The following is a 20,958-nucleotide window of genomic DNA, read 5'->3' on the forward strand; positions in this document are numbered from 1 at the left end:
TTTTTGAAGGTGATGAACTCTGATAAGGGCCGAGGACGGGCGAGAGGCCGAGGTCGAGGTAGGACCACATGCCGAGTCCGCAACGTGGAGAACCTTTATGAGGAGGCTGCTCCACAAGAATAGCAGGTAGGCCGAGGTCGAGGTAGGACCACAGGTCGAGTCCGCAACGTGGAGAACCTTTATGAGGAGGCTGCTCCACAGGAAGAGCATGTTGAGCCTGCTGCTGCGGTTAGAGATGATGGACGAGTGTTGAAGCTGATCAAGGATATCAATGCACTGGCAGCGCCTACTTTTCATGGTGGACTAGATCATATGGTAGCTGACCACTGGATCGAGGGCATGGAGACATATTTTGAGATGATAGAGTGCACATCGATTGAGAAGAGAAAGATAGCTACTTTCTTTCTAAGAGATGATGCTCTGGACTGGTGGAAGAGCATGAGACAGACAGTTGATGTGACTACATTCACATGGGAGGGTTTCACTGTCCTTTTCCGAGAGAAGTACTTTCCAGCCTCCGTACAGGAGAACATGGAGCTTGAGTTTCTGGCACTGGTACAGGGAGACATGACCGTTAGAGAGTATGATGCTCAATTTTCGCAGCTGTACCGGTATGTCAGGCCTATGATTGCGACCTATTTGGCTCAGAAGTATCTACGTGGGCTGAAACAAGAGTACAAGACCATGATATCAGTCCTTTGCTTGACTACAAGGGAGCCGATATTTGAGAGTGCTATGAGCTTGGAGCAAGCAGAGAAGACTCAAACAGGTGATGTGGGGAACAGAGATGCAAAGGGAAAAGGCAAGGCAATCTATACAAGCAGCGAGCACTCAGGGCCGAAGGATAGGTCATGGAAGAGGCCAAGACCCCACTATCAGGCTCCGACAAGGGCACCACCCCTAGCTATCAGGGCAGCACCAGTCAGACCATTGGCAGCGGTGAGGTGTTATGGCTGTAATGAGATGGGACATTACGCCTCAGCATGTCCGAAGCCGAAGAGAGAAGGCTGCCACCGGTGCGGGCAGGTGGGACACATAGCTCGAGATTGTACCCGACCACTTCCGGGTAGACAGGAACGGCCGCAGAGACAGCTACCAGCGGGCCAAGCTAGAGTGTTCGCAGTGGGTCAACGAGACACAGGGGTGGAAGGTACATTATCACTTTTTGACTACCTTGCTAGAATACTGTTCGATACGGGAGCATCGCATTCATTCATTGCTAGTTCGGTAGTAGAGATGCTAGGATTGATTCCTACACCTCTTGGGGACGCCTTATGTGTCACTTCACCCCTTGGAGTGTCACTTGAGTTAGAGACAATCTGCAAAGCTTGTCCTATTTGGATTGGAAGTAGAGAGTTCTCTGCTTCATTGATTGTGATTCCGGACCACACTTATGATGTGATCTTGGGGATTGATTGGTTGAGACCACAGCATGCTGTGATTGATTGTTTTGACATGGTGGTGTCCTTTCATAGACCCGGAGAGCCAGTGTTTCGTTATCGTTGCCTCAAGTCCGATAACGCCATGAGATCAGGAGTTTTGGCACATGTGGAGTCAGTGGATCAGAAAGTAACTATCGCAGACATTGTGGTAGTATCTGAGTTTGGTGAAGTGTTCCAAGAGATACCGGGGCTACCTCCTCGAAGAGTGGTAGATTTCTGCATTGATGTAGTACCTGGTACATCACCTGTGTCAAAGGCGCCATATAGAATGGGGCAGAATGAACTTAAGGAGCTGAAGGTGCAGATTGATGAGCTATTAGACCAAGGGTTCATTAGACCTAGCGTTTCACCTTGGGGAGCGCCTGTTTTGTTCGTGAAGAAGAAAGATGGTTCTCTGCGGTTATGTGTGGACTACAGAGAACTGAACAAGGTGACCATCAAGAATAGGTATCCCTTACCTAGGATTGATGACCTATTCGATCAGCTCAAAGGTGCTACGGTGTTCTCAAAGATTGATTTGAGATTCGGTTACCATCAGCTCAGAGTGAAGGAAGAAGATATATCGAAGACAGCCTTCAGGACCCGGTATGGACATTATGAGTTTGTCGTCATGCCATTTGGTCTAACGAATGCACCAGCGGTCTTCATGAGTTTGATGAACCAAGTATTTAGTCCATACTTGGATGAGTTCGTAGTGGTGTTTGTGGATGACATTCTGATATACTCCAAGACACAAGAAGAACATGTGGTGCATCTGAGAACAGTGTTGCAGACTTTGAAGGAGGCGAGACTGTACGCCAAGCTAGAGAAGTGTGAGTTCTGGAAAGAATAGGTCAAATTCCTTGGTCATGTTGTCTCAAAAGATGGAGTACTAGTGGACCCGTCAAAGGTAGAGGCAGTAAAGAATTAGAGTCGTCCAAAGAACCCTACAGAGATACGTAGTTTCCTCGGTTTGGCAGGTTACTACAGGAGGTTTATCGAGGGGTTTTCTAGTATTGCATCTTCATTGACCAAGTTGACCAAGAAAGATACTCCGTTCGTGTGGACGGATGCATGTGAGGAAGCATTCAATAAACTAAAGACTAGACTGACCACAGCTCCAGTGTTGTCGATTCCTTCTAGTGGTGGTGGCTATGTCATTTACAGTGATGCTTCGCTCCAAGGTTTGGGTTGTGTGTTGATGCAGCATGGAGGAGTTGTTGCTTATGGCTCGAGACAGTTGAAGATTCATGAGAAGAATTATCCGACACACGACCTAGAGCTTGCGGCGGTTGTATTTGCCCTGAAGATTTGGAGACATTACTTGTATGGTGAGAAATTTCAACTCTTTTCAGATCATAAGAGTTTGAAGTACTTGTTCTCACAGAAGGAGCTGAATATGAGGCAGAGGAGATGGATGAAACTCCTCAAGGACTATGACTTCACATTAGAGTACCACCCGGGGAAGGCAAATGTTGTGGCTGATGCCTTGAGCAGGAAACCGAGAGGGGTTGTAGCTTCACTTATGGTCCAGGAATGGTTCATGCTGGAAACTGCATCAGAGTTTGATTTGGTACCATCGGAAGGAGAACCAAGGGTCTTCCTTGGTAGTGTCATGGTACAACCCACATTGATCACGAGGATCATACAAGGACAGGCGCGGGATAGACTCTCCCAAGCTAAGTTGGCAGATCTTGTAGTTGATACGCTTGATGAGTGCCCTTCTGAGTGGAGAGTTGGACCCGATGGAGGGTTGAGGTTTGGGGCAAGATTGTGTGTCCCAGATTGTGATGATCTTCGGGAGGAGGTCCTCCGTACGGCACATCGTTCACGTTATACCGTTCATCCAGGGAATACCAAGATGTACAAGGACCTATGCAGGCAATTCTGGTGGGACGGTATGAAGAAAGATGTAGCAGAGTTCGTATCGAAGTGCCTTACGTGTCAGCAAGTTAAAGCAGAACATCAACGACCAGCTGGCATGTTGAAACCACTGACTATTCCTCTTTGGAAGTGGGAGCAGATATCTATGGATTTTGTGACCGGATTACCTAGATCGAAGAAGGGTCACAATGTCATATGGGTGATTGTCGATCGGTTGACGAAGTCGGCTCATTTTCTCCCAGTATCGATGAAGTACTCAGTGGACGTGCTTGGGAAGCTATATGTGGATGAGGTAGTGAGATTTCATGGTGCTCCAGTTTCTATTGTTTCTGATAGAGATACGCGTTTCACTTCGAAGTTCTGGGGTGGTTTGCAGAAGGCGATGGGTACTACCTTGGATATGAGTACAGCTTTTCACCCTCAGACGGATGGACAGACAGAGAGGGTGAATCAAGTGATGGAAGACATGTTGAGAGCATGTGTGTTGGATTTCAAGGGTAGCTGGGAAGACCATTTGAGATTGATTGAGTTTGCCTACAACAACAGCTACCATTCTAGCATTGGCATGGCACCTTATGAGGCTCTTTATGGTAGACCATGTCGTTCACCGATTTGTTGGGCCGAAGTTGGTGATGAGGCACTGATGGGTCCAGAGGTGGTTCAGGAAACCACGGAGAAGATCTCAATCATTCGGGATAGAATCCTGACAGCTCAGAGCAGACAGAAGAGCTATGCGGACTTGAAGAGGAGACATGTGGAATTTGAGATCGGTGATCATGTGTTCTTGAAAGTTTCACCTATGAGGGGTGTGGTGAGATTTGGCAAGAAGGGAAAGTTGGCACCGAGGTACGTTGGGCCCTTTGAGATACTCGAGAAGGTGGGCGAACTAGCATATCGACTAGCCTTGCCTACTAGCATGTCGGGCGTTCACAACGTCTTCCACATTTCCATGCTGAGGAAGTATGTACCAGATGAGTCACATGTGATCGATCATAGCAGCATTGAAGTGAAGGAAAACGCCACATTCGTGGTCGAGCCGGTTCGTATCCTGGATAGATCCACAAAGAAGCTCCGGAGGAGAGAAGTTGAGCTAGTCAAGGTGCTGTGGAGTCACCATGATGAGGGTGATGCATCTTGGGAGCTAGAGTCAGACATGATAACTAGATATCCACAGTTGTTTGTTGAGTGAGCTTGAATTTCGGGGCGAAATTCCTTTAAGGGGGTAGATTGTAATAACCCTAGATTTTTAAAACCATATTTGAATTGAATTGAATTCTATAAAGTTATGAAATTCAATTAAAATGAAATTGTTTGTTTGCAAACTTTACGAAACGGAAACGGAAACGTTCCGAAAACGTTTAATAAGAAAACGTTACGTTTCCGAACGAATTTATCGACTTTTATTCCGTCGCTCGGTTTCGAAAACTTTCTTCACGAAAGTTGTAGAGCTCGTCGATACAAGTTCGTGGATATGTGACGGGTTCTAATCGGACGACGTACGTAAAAGTTATTAACGTCGGAAGTTAGTTTCCGATTTGGAAACTAGTATAAATAGATATTTATGGGATTAGGGTTTCCATAATTAGAAACCCTCCCTCTCTCCTTTCGACCCGCCTCCCTCCTTCTCTCTCTCCCTCCCGACTCTCTCTCCCCTCAAACTCTCACCCTCCGAACCTCCTCAACACCGGCGATCTCTACCTTCGGGCTGCCGTGGTCATCACCGCCTAGCCCAAGAGCACCGCACGGCTCTCCTCTACGAACCTCGAGGTCGTCGCAGCACCTCGTGACGTCGTGAGCTCCACACTCCAACCCGAGGCTGCAAGCTCCATCGCCACCATCGAGAGCACCACCTTGGCGACGTGAGGGCACGAAGAGAGCATCACGACGCCAATCATCGCCCTTGGAGCTTCTGCCATCGATTTAGGGGTCGTGAGGATGTGGGAAGGAAGAGGAGGAGGAAGAGAAGAGTTTGGACCCGGCGGTGTCGTGATGCTCGCCGTGGTTGGTGTCGGCGCGTGGGCCCCACGCGCTGCCACAGTGAGTGGCGCGTGAGCGCCACGCGCGGCCTGCCGGAGGTGGCGCGTGTACCCCACGCGCCGCCACGTGCGGTGGCGCGTGAACAGTGATTCTGAGAAGGGTATTTTAGTAATTTACTTAAATGTAAATGTAAATTTTATTTACGTACGGTAAATGTAATTAAATTTTACCTACGGTGAATGTAAATATAAATTACTTTCAGTAAATGTAAAAAGTAATTGTAAAAGGGTAATTTAGTAAAGTTTATTTACTGATATTGTATTTACATTTAAACAGTACGTATACGTACAGAAATACGTATATAGTATTTATACGTACAGAAATACGTATACAATATTTATACGTACAGAAATATGTATATAATATTTATACGTACAGAAATACGTATTAATTGTATATTTGTACAGTAACCGTGAATAGTAACAGTGAACAGTAACACGGAACAGTAACTTCGTAAAACCGAAAATTGCTGAACAGTGACAGATTATTACTGTTTCGGCATTTAAAGGTTTACGAAACGATTCTAAATTCTTTTCTTATCTTTTCAAGGTGATCGTTAAATCGTGGAAATGAATTATCTTCGGGAATTGTGGAATTACGCTCAAGTCAACAAGGTGAGTAAAATCTCACATATTTACGAATCTACCCTCACGGTGATTCAAGATTTTCGCAAGAGTATTTAATAATGAATTACAACATGTATACAATTTAGTGGATTACATATATACTGTATAATGGTAATAAATACATATATATATAATTCATTATATTATATACTGTTATTAATTCATTAGAAATGGTCATTTCGATGACGGAAGTTTGTGTATTGAGCATGTGTGGTGAAATATGACATGTATAAGATATAGTGGACTATATATGTATTGTATAAATGGTAAATAAGTATGAATATATATAGTTTGCTATATAATATACTGTTATGATTTTATTGTGATTATATTGAGCATGTGATTTGAATTGTACAATATGATGTGAGATTATTGTACGTGATTTTTAACATTGAGATTGTTAAAATATGAATTGTCTTCGGACCTGATTTTTGGTATAATATGATGTGAGATTATTGTACGTGTTTGGCAAGTTGAAACCTAGCCTTTGGCCGGGCGAAAGTTACGATACAGTTAGAGCTCTAGTCTGTCTGCCTTAGTACTGCATGTGAGGTAACGGGTGGTTATCTGCTCATGGGTACTCAGTTTATTTTGGATGTTGGGTAGCGGGTGGCTATCCAATATCAGCGGTGTATTACGAGAGGGGTAACAGATGTGTACCAGCGTTCTTGGTACCCGTATTATAAATGCATTGGGTAACCAGAAGGGTTACTTAATTTTCTCATGAGCGTTTCATTTCATATTTCTTTGGGACAACCAGATGGGCTGTCCATTGACTCATGAGGGCATTTATATTTGTTGTTTTGTGATCTTTCGTATATTTTGATATGCGAATTATATTCTGATTTTTACTCATACCAGCTATAAGCTTACCGGGTTGTGTTTACAATCCCGGTGCACCAATTCAATGGTGTAGGAGATAATTCCGCAGGTGCTGATTAGTGGAGGTTGAGTGACGACTACAGAGGCTCGAAGTCGTTCGTATCCTACTTGTGGTGAGGTTTTAGCGTGGATTTGTGTGTGAGAATTTGTGTAATTTTATTTGTGAGATTTTGTGAGTGATTTGTGAGGATTATTACATTTCCATTTTATGTATGGATTATAAATTTGGGTTGTAATAATTGGTTGTCTGAGTTGTATTGAGAACTCAGAATTGATCCGCTGTTACACTTTAATGATTTCGATTTATTTGAGATTATTTTTGTGTTTAACGACTTTAGAATTTTGAGTTTTTAAGCTCGAAATTTTGGGGTCGTTACAATAAAACCCTAGCAAATAACAAACCTTCAGCCAAAAAACCTTTAATTAAAAGACGAGATGAAGCTTGTAACATTGGTAGACAGTTGTGAGATACTAAAAATAGAGAAAATAGACATATCGTGCACCATATTCTTGGTAATTCAAATAAACCAAATTAGATTACATGAGACTAGAAACCAAAGTCGACGTTTAGGTTTTGGGAACGCTGAAACAACAACACCATTAAACACTTCTTCAATGGTACCCCGAGGCGAGAATGAATGAGAAAATAAAAGGCAAACTCATTTCCATAAAGCCACAATTTCAGAACAATGCAGAAGAAGATGTGTACTCGATTCCGCATGACTTCCACAAAAGGAGCAACGAGATGGAAGTGAAAACCTCGTCGTTGTAAAACATCATCAGTTAGTAAACGTCCATGAAGAGTCTTCCAAACAACAAGAGTTTTGCGGGATCTAGAGAACTGGAATGCAATGAAATCTGTTGACGAAAACGAGAAAATCTACTTCCAAACCCCTCTTGCATTTGGGATGCATCCAGACATGTTCTACTTTGATTACCCAATCACAGTATATATCGTGGAGTTAAAGTATTTAAAGACCCCTTATCTTATGAGACTCATAGACCTCTCAAGTAACAGATTTGAAGGAGAGATTCCAGGTAACATTGGGAACCTAAGAGGTCTTCATGTGCTCAATCTTTCCAACAACGCTCTCACTGGTCTCATCCCCTTGTATTTGGGGAACTTGACTGCTCTTGAAGCGTTGGATCTCTCCCAAAATCAGCTCTCGGGAAGAATCCTCAATGATCTCGCACAACTGACATTCCTTGCATACTTCAATGGATCCAACAATCGTCTTTATGGTCCTATCCCACAAGGTCGACAGTTTGGTACATTCCTGGAGGATATGTACCAAGGAAATTCTGGATTGTGTGGAAAACCTTTGTCAAAGAAATGTGGTGATTCTGAGGATAGAACACCCCATACAATCTTTGAACAAGACGAAGACTCTGGGTTTGAAATTGAGCTAGATTGGTTTGTGGTTCTGCCAGGAGTTATTGCTGGTCTAATAGTTGGTGTGGTTGGGGGGGGACTACTTAACAGCCAAAAAGCATGACTGGTTTGTAGAGACATTCAGCAGGAGGAGGCAACCGAGAAGCACAAGGCGGAGGAGGGGACTCAGAAGTTAGTCTATTTAATACATGTATACAAGGGCACAGTCCATGAGCATTTGCTTCATGTTCCTAGTGTTTAGAGCAGTATGGTGGCTACTGTGCCATGTTGTTCTTATGCATTGTGTAATCTGTTCTGGTGTATTTGTTTGTTAGGGGTTTGTACTTTTTGAGCAAAGAGCAGACAGATAGTCTGGTCCTCTACTTTACTAACTAATAAGTCTCACCCTCATTTGAGTAGTTTTTGTTCTATAAATATGATATCCACTCAGACAGTATGAGAGAATAAGCTGTCTATCTGCTATTTCGATGCAGTCATCTAGAATTCTAGATGTCCATAAACTAGATAAAACATTAATAACACGAGGTCTCTCAGATATCATGTCGCTTGCTCTGTTTGTTAATACTTGTACTGCTTAATCGACTCTTGATAACTACAGAATTGTTGGTTATTCTCCTATAGAATTGAGCAAAGATAGAAACCTGAAGAAATGTTTCTCTCCTTCTCACTGTTTTGTTTAGACTGATGTTTCCATTTTGGGAATTTTCTTTCTACTTGTTGTTCTCCAAAATTATATAACATCACTGTATTGTTCATACCCTTGATCTACTGCACCAAGTCTCTGGATTGAGCATATATATTAAATAGAAAAGTGAAGAAATGGGAATCTAGTCATTCTAAGCTACTGTACTGTATCACACCCAAATAGAAGTGTGGCTTCAGTTTATGATAGAAACAATCAGATAGAATTTAAGTTCTTCCTACTGTAAGAGAACAATAACAATGAAGGGAAATCAAGCAGGAACAAGAACTGGTACCGAGTACTAACCTTGATGAAGGCAGAGGAAGAAGGAAATGGTGCACGAAACAAGGTCTGTTTCTGCTTCACTGCATGTCTGCATCAAAACAAGAAATAAAATGGAATCAGTAAAATATGAATGAATTCTTACATGGTTTCAATCAAATGGGATCAAATACCTGCAAATGAGCAAATCACTTTTTGATTTGATCAAGAACACCTACCAGAGTAAAAAACATTATCGTTTTGGTTGAATAAACGACTTTAATTCGTATATTAACTCGGATTTATTACCTGATAAACATTTACCTTATCGAATTTGGGCCCCTGACTGGCCCTCTTCCGTTTGGACTGCTTTGTTTCACACTTCCATTTTGTGCTCGTATCTTTACAGCCCAACTCATCACTCGTTTCTAGGAAGAGAGACCTGAAGGCTCACAATACTCTATTATTACTACGTAAAGGAGTAGCGAGCTCCGATCCCTATCAGCATTATTGCTGAGGGAAACCTGCGTGTCTAAGATTTAAACACTGTGACCCACGGCAGCAAAGCCTGGCCGATCAACGCGACAACACGGCTTATGTTGGAAATTCTCCAGTTTTAATTCATGTCATTCCAAAATATAGGGATCCTTCTTTCTTTGTTTCACATCTTCCGGACCCAGAAGACTTCCAAGTCTACGTAGGGCTGGAATCTCCTGCATGCACGCATGCCTTTCTCCTCATCCTCCCTTAACATCTACGCACGGACTTCTGTCGGTGTTCCTCGTATGTAGTACATACCGTGTACGTAGATTTGGATTCACACAACAGAGAATTTAAACGGCGTCCATAGACGTTAAATTGACCGTTTCAACACATCAATAACAATTAACAAGTACATATAGGACTATACGTGAATTAGAATCTAATCAGATGCGAGGTGAGATCAATCATCATATGAAAATTCGACCTAAGTACATACACTTCCAGAAATACTAAAAGAACAATGGGAAGGAGATCGGGATTATCCTGGTTCGACTTCTTTCCGGCGCGTTATTGTATACTCTTGTTGCTCATTGATGTTGCATGTTGTTGCCACGATGATGAGCGCTCTGCCTTGTTGCAAATCAAAGTTAGTTTCAGTATAAACAAGTCTGCTTCCCAAGATCCCTTTGCTTATTACAAAGTTGCATCTTGGGGTGAGAGAAATTGTTGTTCATGGGATGGTGTTGAATGCAACCACAATTCTGGCCATGTTATTGGCCTTGACCTCGCCAGCAGTTATCTTCATGGTTCCATCAATTCCAGCAGCAGTCTTTTTCAACTTGTTCAGTTGCAGAAGCTTGACCTCTCTGACAATAACTTCAGCTTCTCTCAAATACCATCCAGGTTAGGCCATGATCTTACTAGTCTAACATATCTCAACCTTTCTTTATCTTCATTTTCTGGCAAAGTTCCACCAGAAATCTCATATCTATCCAAGCTGTCTACTCTTGATCTGTCTTCAAATTTGCCTCCTGATCCCAAAATGCCTTCTCTCAAAATGGTCACCTTCAGAAGTCTAGTTCAGAACTTAACCAGCATAGAACTACTTCATCTTAGTTCGATAGAGATAGACTCTACCGTGCCTAATACAATGGTGAACCTATCTTCTCTCACATCTCTTCGTCTTCAAACATGTAAATTGAAGGGGCAATTCCCAGTAGGCATTTTCAACCTACCAAACTTGGAAGTACTTGATCTGACCGATAACTATGATCTAGCTGGTTATTTTCCTGATGATCTTAACAAGAGCAGCCCCTTGAAGATATTGAGTTTGCAGGCAACCGATTTCTCTGGTCATCTACCTTCCTCAATCGGAAACCTTCGCGCCTTAAATTCATTAAACATACGATCCTGCAACTTTTATCCCTATGTTCCATCTTCACTTTCTAACCTTACACAGCTAACTTTTCTAGAGCTTTCTTCCTTTTATGACTATACTTATCTAAGAGACCTTCCAAAAATCCATACTTTCAGTGACCAATTTTCAGATTCCTGGTCTTGGTTTGGAAAGCTTACCAAACTTAATCACTTGGCCCTTGATACTACCCATTTAAAGGGAGACTTGCCATGTTCTTTGGCTAATCTGACCCAACTTCTGCTATTAGATTTGAACCAGAATGAAATTACTGGTGAAATCCCATGTTGTTTGGCAAGTCTGAAACAACTTTTAAAACTACGCTTGGGCCATAATCAAATGACTGGTGAAATCCCATCTTGCCTGATGCAGTTGACCCAATTAACTTTGTTAGACCTGCGATTTAACAATCTCCAAGGAACAATTCCCAGGTCACTATTCCAGCTAAAAAATCTTGAATATATATACCTCCACTCAAATAACTTGAGTGGTTCTGTTGAATTGGATGAGTTTTCCAAGTTCGAAAAGTTGCGTGGACTTCGTTTGTCACTCAACAACTTCTCTGTGAAGATCAAAGCTGGATTTAATGCTATTTCTGCAAAGCTTGAAGTGCTAGGATTGGGTTCATGCAACTTAATGGAGTTTCCGGAATTCTTGAAACACACCAACGCACTGGAGGATCTTGATCTATCTGACAACAATCTTCAAGGCCAAATACCAAAATGGATGTGGAATTCAACTGGTGAAACTTTGAGATTTCTCAACCTCTCTGTCAACCAGTTAACTGGTTTTGAAGAAAGTCCAGTCATTGTTCCATGGCATGGGTTATACTCTTTGCAGCTCGACTCCAACATGTTGGGAGGATCACTGCCAATTCCATCGCCGTTGATATCATACTATTCGGTTTCGAACAACGAATATGCAGGAGAAATTCCAGCAGCATTCTGCAACACATGGCCGCTGTGCATTCTTGATTTGTCCAACAATAATCTGAATGGCGAGATTCCACAATGCTTTGAGAATCTCAGATTTCTTCAGATATTGAAACTTCAGAACAATTCTTTTCACGGAGATATTCCTCAAATAGGATTGAAAAGATGCCTGTGGTTAAGAGGGATTGACATGAGTTATAATCAGCTACAAGGAAAACTACCAAGATCAATTGCCAATTGTTCTAAGTTAATGTTTCTTAATTTGGGAAATAATCAGATTAGTGATACATTCCCATCTTGGTTAGGAGTGCTTCAAAATTTTAAAGTTCTCATTTTGCAGTCTAATGCATTTCATGGTACGATTGGGAAGCCTACAAGTAGCCATGAGTTCCCTGAACTGTCCATCATCGATTTATCCTACAATGATATTTCAGGTATCTTGCCCTGCAGCTACATAGAGAACTGGAATGCCATGAAATCTGTTGATGCAAGCGAGCAAATATACGTTCAATCCATGTTCTTCTTCGGTGGGACATATCAAGAAACATTCTACTATGATTACCGAATTACAGCTTTTAGCAAAGGGATTGAATTGGCGTATTTAAAGACCCCTTATCTTATGAGACTCATAGACCTCTCAAGTAACAGATTTGAAGGAGAGATTCCAGGTAACATTGGCAACCTAAGAGGGCTTTCTCTGCTCAATCTTTCCAACAACACTCTCACTGGTCTCATCCCCTTGTCTTTGGGGAACTTGAATGCTCTAGAAACGTTGGATCTCTCCCAAAATCAGCTCTCAGGAAAGATCCCCAGCAATCTGCAGCAATTGACATTCCTTGCATATTTCAATGTATCCAATAATCGCCTTTATGGTCCTATCCCAGAGGGTCACCAGTTTGACACATTCCAAGAGGATATGTACCATGGAAACTCCGGTTTATGTGGAAAACCTTTGTCAAATAAATGTGACAATTCTGACAAAGCAACACCACAAACAACCATTGAACAAGAAGAAGACTCTGGGATTGAATTGGAGCTAGATAGGTTTGTGGTTCTGCTAGGAGTTGTTGCTGGTCTAATAGTTGGAGTTGTTGGGGGAAACATTTGGACAGCCAAGAAGCATGACTGGCTGGTAGATAAATTCAGCAGAAGGAGAAGGCAGGCTAAACGTACACGACAGAGAAGGGAACAGAGACCATGGTCTTATTAACCATGCATATCTTTCTCGATCAGAATAGTAGACTGTAAGGTACTGAAAGAAGATAATACCTTTTTTCACTTAAAAATACGCAAGTTACTTTGTGTATCTAGGTGTTGGATAGAATTGTACATAACTTCAGTCTTTCTTGTATAATAATCCTATTCAGATTTGTGGAGACTGATATTATCTGATTTAATAAGTCTGTTACTGTTTTGAGTACTCATTGTTCATCTATCTTATCTTTAAGGTAAGATATGTATTAAGCTTCTATCTCCTACTCTGCCAAACCATACACCTGAATTTTCACTCCGACATAAGCAATTTCGACCTAAACATAATCGTAAGTTGCATAAAGTGTCTGAAACTCTAAAGAAACAACAATATATCCCATTAGGCAGTTCTTTGCAAATCATCATTTTAGAAAGATGTCCTACATGCAGTACTTACATCCCAATTTACCGTATTTAGTAGTTCAACTATATACCTATGACCTATCTGATACTTCGACTTCAACAAATTGTCATGTTATTTTTCTTGTGCATTATTCCCTACATTTTTCTCATTTTCTGGTGCATTCCTTTGTTAGGTTTGTATATTCTGAACTTTTAGCAGACTTAAAGTCTGATGTAGTTTTATGTTGTATGTATTTCCTATCAAGAACCTTGAGGCTTAAGCTATCTAACAACTATCTGGATTTAGAAACTCAGGATAGATTTGAATTGAGCATAAAATATAAAGCCGCAGATAATGGGAATCAATAACGTTCGTCTCTGCTTCGAAGATAAAAGCTACTCGTAAAATTTGATTGATTTTGAGAAATGCTTTCAAATATTTACAAGCAGGTTAAATCACGTCTTGATCTGATCAAGAACGCACCGGAGTTGATAATTTTAATTCAGTAACTAATTCGGATTTACCTGATAAACATGAGTTAACTCCCAACTGATGGCCTTGGGCCTCTGACTGTACTGCTTGGTTTGGGCTCCTGTCATTTTTGGCCCACTCGTCACAGACCGTTTATGCATTTTTGATCATCTTGCAGCCTCATGTTTAAATACACCCCTATTTTATTAATACACATCCCTATGTTTTTTATTTATCAAATTTTCTCCCTCTTGTCCTTTATACCCCTTTCAAGTTCAAAATCATTCTTCTGATAGAATACTGATTAATCTCTTATTTGATCTTCAATTTTAATTTGAAACTTGAAACTCCTGTTCTTGTATATATATGTAATGGATTTCATTAATTTTGATTTCTAATCAAACCTCATACTCACATTCCTCCATGTTCTGATTGCTCTCCTCCTTGCAAAAAGAGCTGCTTCTCGTTTTGCATTTTCAACCAAAAGAAAAATCCCAAGTTCATAAGGGGGAACATGAAATTAGGTTCAGTGATGTATTCTATATTTCTATACATAGCTGATATAAATATAACGAGAGGATTTCTTGAATTTCTAGTTTTTACACTGTTGTGAAGGAAGATCTCCCATCTGAGTAGTATCTACCGTTTGCTGATTTAATTTGTTAGTAGATAATGCACGGCAAAAAAAACCATTGTCTGAAAATTCAGACAATGATTTTAAAATAAGCATTGTCTCACATTCAAGCGGGGACAATAGTTTTGTAGGTATCATTGTCAGATCTCATGTAAGACAATGTTTTATATTTTGCCATAAAATACATTGTCCATATTTTAGCTAGAGACAATGGTATTGTAACCGGATATTGTCTATACCCATATCGAGGACAATGATTTTTTATCTTTTCAAAAGCATTATCTGAATTTCTTCATACAATATTTGTTTTGCAATGGTGTTGATTGAGAGGTTTAAATACATTGTCTTAGGAAATGACTAAAAATGTTTTTTTTATCGTGAGGGCATTCTCGTTTTTGTCCATTAGTATAAATTGAAGTTGTGAGAACCCTAACCTAAAATTCACAAACAGTCACGCGCCTCTCTCTCTCTCTCTCTCTCTCTCTCTCTCTCTCTCTCTCTCTCTCTCTCTCTCTCTCTCTCTCTCTCTCTCTCTCTCTCTCTCTCTCTCTCTCTCTCTCTCTCTCTCTCGATTTCCCTTCACGATATCTTTTGCAACCCATATATGTTCCTCATGATCTCCGGCCACTACCGTCAATCACCATCGTCATCTTCTAACTCCAGGAACCAATTTCAACCATACATCTAAATTGACAAGGATCTCAAGGTTGAGCACGCTCTCCTCCGTGTCGTCAACGTCACTAGTGGAGCACTTTACATATTCTCCAAGATGTAAGAGCCCAACCCCAGAACTCTAAATCTTTTTGTCCTTTCATTGTTTTATTTCTGTGTATTTGGGGATTAGAAAGCATTGATTTTAATTGTGGGTTTTGATGTAAGTTTTGCAACAAAGGTTGTTTACATTAATTTGTTTATGTTTCCGTCAATCTCCTGATCCTTCCGATCAATGACGGTGACAAGGAGGATAGCGATGTGAGCTCGTCGATATCGTAAGCGCTCTTTCGATACATTTCAAAACCCTAACTCCAATCTAATAGAACGAATTGATCTAAATATGTAGGTATTAACATTAGAACGGATAGGAAATCTTATCGGAGAGCAAGGATTGAAGACGACCTCTTCGAAGCCATCGATATGCATAAGCTTTACCAACCTTCACTTCAGTCCAATTTCCCTTTACATTCTTCATTTTTAGATTGTGTTTATTCGGTACTGCTATTCGATTTCTAGATTATCACAAAATTGCTTCCATCCTTCTCGTTTTTCAAATTTATGATGGATTTTGCTTGTTCTTCTTCATTTTTGTTATTGAAACAGCTTATTCTTTTTCTTCTTTCATGGAATTAAGTGTGTATTGCTCATGATTTTAATATTCGACTTGAAATTTGAAGCAAAAATTGCATCAGAAATGGCTAATTCAGACTACTAATGGTGCAGTGAGTTATGTGTAGTAATTGTTGGGATCGTTTTTGACATTTGAGGGTTAATTTGGATTGGAAATTTGTGATGCAGATGAGTAATTTTTTAGAGGGGAACAAAGAATTTATATACTTGTGATGTGATTGCAAGGACACCAATTGGTAATGCTTGTGATGTAAGTATATATGATAAGGGAGCAAAGAATTTATATACTTAGGCTGGATGTATATGTACCTAGGCCTATTTGATAGCTAGGTTGAAGCTACAAGGTCTTTACATTTATAAATAGGCACTGCTTTATGTTCATGTATAATTGTTATGTTAATTTTGTTATGTTATAATGTTATATTAGCCTTACATATTTGTTTCATTACAAAGGTTTCCTGAATATAATGGCTCCTCTTTTTATGTATAACTGAATATGATTGGGTTATATAGTAGGACCTCTGTATTTGATTTAATTTGATGCATTGTATCTAGTTATAATCACTTTGTTATGACAATCCATGCCTCATTTGTGTTCACTTACAGCCTTTGAGCTAAGAATTTCATTTTTTCTTATATGTGCACTGGTTCTTGCATTCTCTATGGTGGTATTGTCAGGCATTACTAATGGAACATAGTAACTGTGAGAAGATTCATTACATGGCACCAAACATATATTGTTGTGGGGCAGGAACTGTTGCTGATACTGAGGTGGTGACATATAAATATTAGGATTTGTTTACTGCTGGATATGTTTCTATCCATCTGTTTAGAGTCACATGATAATTTCTCAATAGTATCATCATAACGTTGTTCTTAATCTGTTGTTGTTCTGTTTTTTTTTTTCTAGACATGGTCAGCTCACAGCTGCAGTTGCACCATTACCATATTGGTAGGGAATCTAGAGTTGTGATTGCCCTCACATACCTCAAAAGACATCTTTTTCAGGTAGAGTTTAATCTCCCTCAAGTATTTCTTGCATTTATTAGCCCTTTTAGGTACATTCACTCTTTATAAGCACAACTTTATTCTTACTCATACATCTATTTATTTAGTAACCAAGGTCATGTCTCGGCCACTTTGAATCCCTAAAATGATGTGGTATTGACTATGATATGATCATTATGATGTCTTGGCTGATGCTTATGCAAAGGTAATGAACTATTACTATATGTTGAGGTTACTTTGACAAGAAGAACTTAATGTAAATTAATTATTATTTCATATCTTTATTTCTTGATTATGGATACCAATATGTGTGATCTTTACTTTTTTGAATAAGTTAAATGTTGTGACTAGTATGAGTCTAGCTATTAACTTTTTTTATGACGGCCTTCAATAGATAAGAAGAACATTATAAATATGGTTAAGTTAAATGCACTCTCTTCAGAGTCTTAAGGTATGTGAAGCACAGTCTACTTGTTTGAGTTTAAAGTTTGACCTTTTACTATTGCATGGTGCATAGCTCATCATACTCTAAAGTTAATGTATATCTAGTTTGTTATTATTTTGACCACTGTGCCCTTTAATATCTGATTTTAATTATAGTATTTTAAAGAAATGAATAAATGTGTGTTTTTGAAAGTTGGTGTGTAAAGCAAAGATAATTTAAGGAGGGCTTTTAGAAAGTGAAGAAAATACTCCAATAAGGGTATTTACATTTACATTGTGTAGGAACGATACAATCATCAAGGCTACGTATTTCAATCATGGTGAAGCTGGGAGACATGTTTTACTTTCATTCTTTCCATAGACCAGGTTTGGTTGTTTACGTAGTGCAAGGTATGTTGCTTGTCACCTTGTCTCTTTAGCTAGTAGTTAGCAGCTTGTCAAATGAACTCACAAATTGGTTTGCCTTTTGAACATATATTACGATCATGTATGGTGAAGCCTGGGAAGCTGGAATGATTATACTTGGAGGAGGTCTGCCCAAACATTATATATGCAATGCCAATATGATGCGCTTGAGGATTAATACTGATTCAATTTAGTTGACAAGGTAGGCTTTGGTTATATATGTAAAATGATGGTAAAATGTTTCTTCCCAGTAGCCCTGGCTAATCACTTTCTCTTTATTATGACAATTATTTGAGATCTAAGGAATATAACTGAGTTGCTGAAGAACAACACAACATGTAATTGAAGACAGATAGAGCGTATGACTAATATTTAGGCAATTTACTAGTGTTATTTGCTTATTACTCATAAGTTTTTTTTTCTCTTTCTGTTGGACAATATCAACAATTGGGATATTCAAGCCAGTTGGCTCAGTATAGTGCATCTAATGCAATGGAGATGATGTAATGAATTAGTCGATTATGATAATGCAATTGAGTTTTAATTGGTATGATTTAGAAACCAATTGATAATGCAAATGAAAATATAACTATTGTCTGATGAAACTATTAATAATAGTGAAAGTGAGAAAAATCATTGTACGGGACAATTTTAGTCAATGGGTGCTGGAAAAAAAGTCATCGTCTTATTTTACTCTAACAATGCCAAAGTCCAGGAGCACTATTGTCTGTGTTATACTTACTCAATACATATTTGTAAAAAAGCATTGTCTATACTAGGATTTAGATAATGACTATTTAAACCATGTCCATTGTCTGGAATGGTTACATACAATGCTTTTCGTGCTTGATTTTTGGGCAAAACCTATTGTCAACCTTGATTTTTGGCCTAGTGCTTGTTTGTTCTAATGAACTCGAAGCAGCACCCGTCACTACTCACCACCCATTGGAGAGGTCGTAAAGAACTATAGCGGTGTGGCCAAATAGAATCTGGCCAAAGTTTTTTTTTCTCTCTCTTTTACTTGGAGAAGATGAGGGCTGATATAGGAATATACAAATTTACAAAAAAAAACTGGGGTGTGTATTTAGAATAAAATGGAGTGTATTTAAAATTTCTCATATTTTAATACACAAAATTTACTCTGCATATCAATGAACCTGGTCTAGTCTAGAGTTACGAGAGTTTGTTGCAAATGTGATATATATGTAGTTCTACTGTATTCATAGATGATGTGTAGGTTGATTTTCTTCTTCTTCTTTTTTAAAATAGATGTGTAGATTGATTACTTTAGCTCTCGTACCAAAATAGGCAGTTTTCAAGTATGTTAAAGAATTGGGATCGGTTTTCTTCTAGACATCAACTAGTTGTAAATTCTGAATCAATTTTTTTATTTATTTCTAGCGTGAAGCAATGCACTTACTACTTTCAAAATAATTTCCTATTCTAGACGGCAGATTTCCTAATTGTTTGAGTTTGATTCAATAAAAAAAATATGTGAGAGTGACGGTGGTGACTTCGATTTTTTTTTTTTTGGATCCCGGTCATTGCACGAGTTGTATATAAGGAAGCAGCAGCAACAAAAATAAATGAAATTTTACTAACTCTGATTATGAAATGGGAATGATTGAAGTTTCTTAAATGGTGGGGAGGCCGGAGGGGTTGCAGCTTAATTAAAACGACTATCATGCAAATTCATAATACATCAAGTTTCAAGACCAAGTAGTCCAAGTGACCAAGTCCCGCTAAGCCAACGATGTTGAGGGGATTATCTTTGCACAACTGTGTAATTTCCTAGCGCAAGACACCATGCACAATGATTCAAGAACTACATGCCAAGACACCCGGCCAGCATCATACAAGACCTGACTTTGACATGGTAAACTTACAGAAGACAACTTGGTTTCTAGTCCAATATCCCAACTCATAAAGGAAGAAGCTCTGTTTATTTTGTGTTACGGGAGCCAAATCCGGGGGATCGAGTTTCTCGTAGTCTTGTATTCCAGTGTGTCTGCTCAGTGGGACATACACACAACAAGTCAAAGTCAAACGTCCGAAATTTGTCATTGTCGAACTAAGTGCCATTGTCTGTGACAAAAGCTTCTGGGACACAACGCCATAAGAAGTTAATCTGTCACAATCCCGAAATTTCGAATGATAAAATTCGAATTCGAAGCCATGAAAACTCTAAAATAATCTCAAATATATTGAAATCATCTTATAGTAACAGTATATCGAAACTGAGTTCATAATACGAGTCAATCGACTTGAATAATACATAACCAGTTTATACCTTAAGTATTATGATAAATGGAAATGTAAAATTCAATTAATCCTCACCAAAATTAGAAGAAATAAACTTCGGAAATCTTCAGAGTAGCCCTCTAAATCTGCTAATCCACACCTGCAGAACTATCACCTACACTACTGAATAGGTGCACCGGGATTGTAAACACAAACCCGGTAAGCTTTTCAGCTCGTATGAGTAAACCAACAGTATAACATACATCGCATACAAGAGAAAATAACTGATAACATTTAAAGATAAGCGTACTCATGAGACACTGGACAGTCCCTCTGGTTGTCCATTAATATTTGAAAATATGTGTACTCATGAGACATTAAGCAACTCATATGTTTACCCAATATCATTTAAAAACACGGGTACTCATGAGACCCAGGTACTCATCTGTTACCCCTCATGCAGTACGCCGACAGACACTGGGCAACCCATCTGTTACCCAATATCACTCAAAAAATGGGTACTTATGAGACCTAGACAACCCATATGTTACCCCTCATATAGTACACCGACAGACAGACTAGAGCTCTAACTGATCATAACTGACACCGGGCCAAGGCTTGGTTCCGATTATTGTCAACAACGTCCGAAGACCATAAAACGTTTTAACAAGACACAATGTTAAAACTACGTAAAATATAACAATCAACACATGTTTATTGTACTACAACCAAGCGACTCTTGCACAACAATATAAATATAGTCACTACAATATACTCTCATTTGGAAAATAAAAACCGTAAC

At 39.5% G+C, this 20,958-nt stretch overlaps 1 protein-coding gene across 1 annotated transcript; it reads left to right on the top strand.

Moving 5' to 3' along the window:
* The first annotated feature begins 10,189 nt into the window (after positions 1-10,189).
* LOC126797275 (receptor-like protein 7) lies at positions 10,190-13,225 on the top strand. The gene has a single exon (XM_050523928.1). It carries the CDS (start codon positions 10,190-10,192, stop codon positions 13,223-13,225), a length of 3,036 nt encoding a protein of 1,011 aa, XP_050379885.1.
* Positions 13,226-20,958: the final 7,733 nt, after the last annotated feature.

Source organism: Argentina anserina, chromosome 6 (assembly GCF_933775445.1).
Source record: "Argentina anserina chromosome 6, drPotAnse1.1, whole genome shotgun sequence".
NCBI classification, from domain to species: Eukaryota; Viridiplantae; Streptophyta; class Magnoliopsida; order Rosales; family Rosaceae; genus Argentina; species Argentina anserina.

Excerpts from the sequence above, each read along its gene's own strand:
- LOC126797275 (XM_050523928.1), top strand. The coding sequence starts at position 10,190 with ATGGGAAGGAGATCGGGATTATCCTGGTTCGACTTCTTTCCGGCGCGT.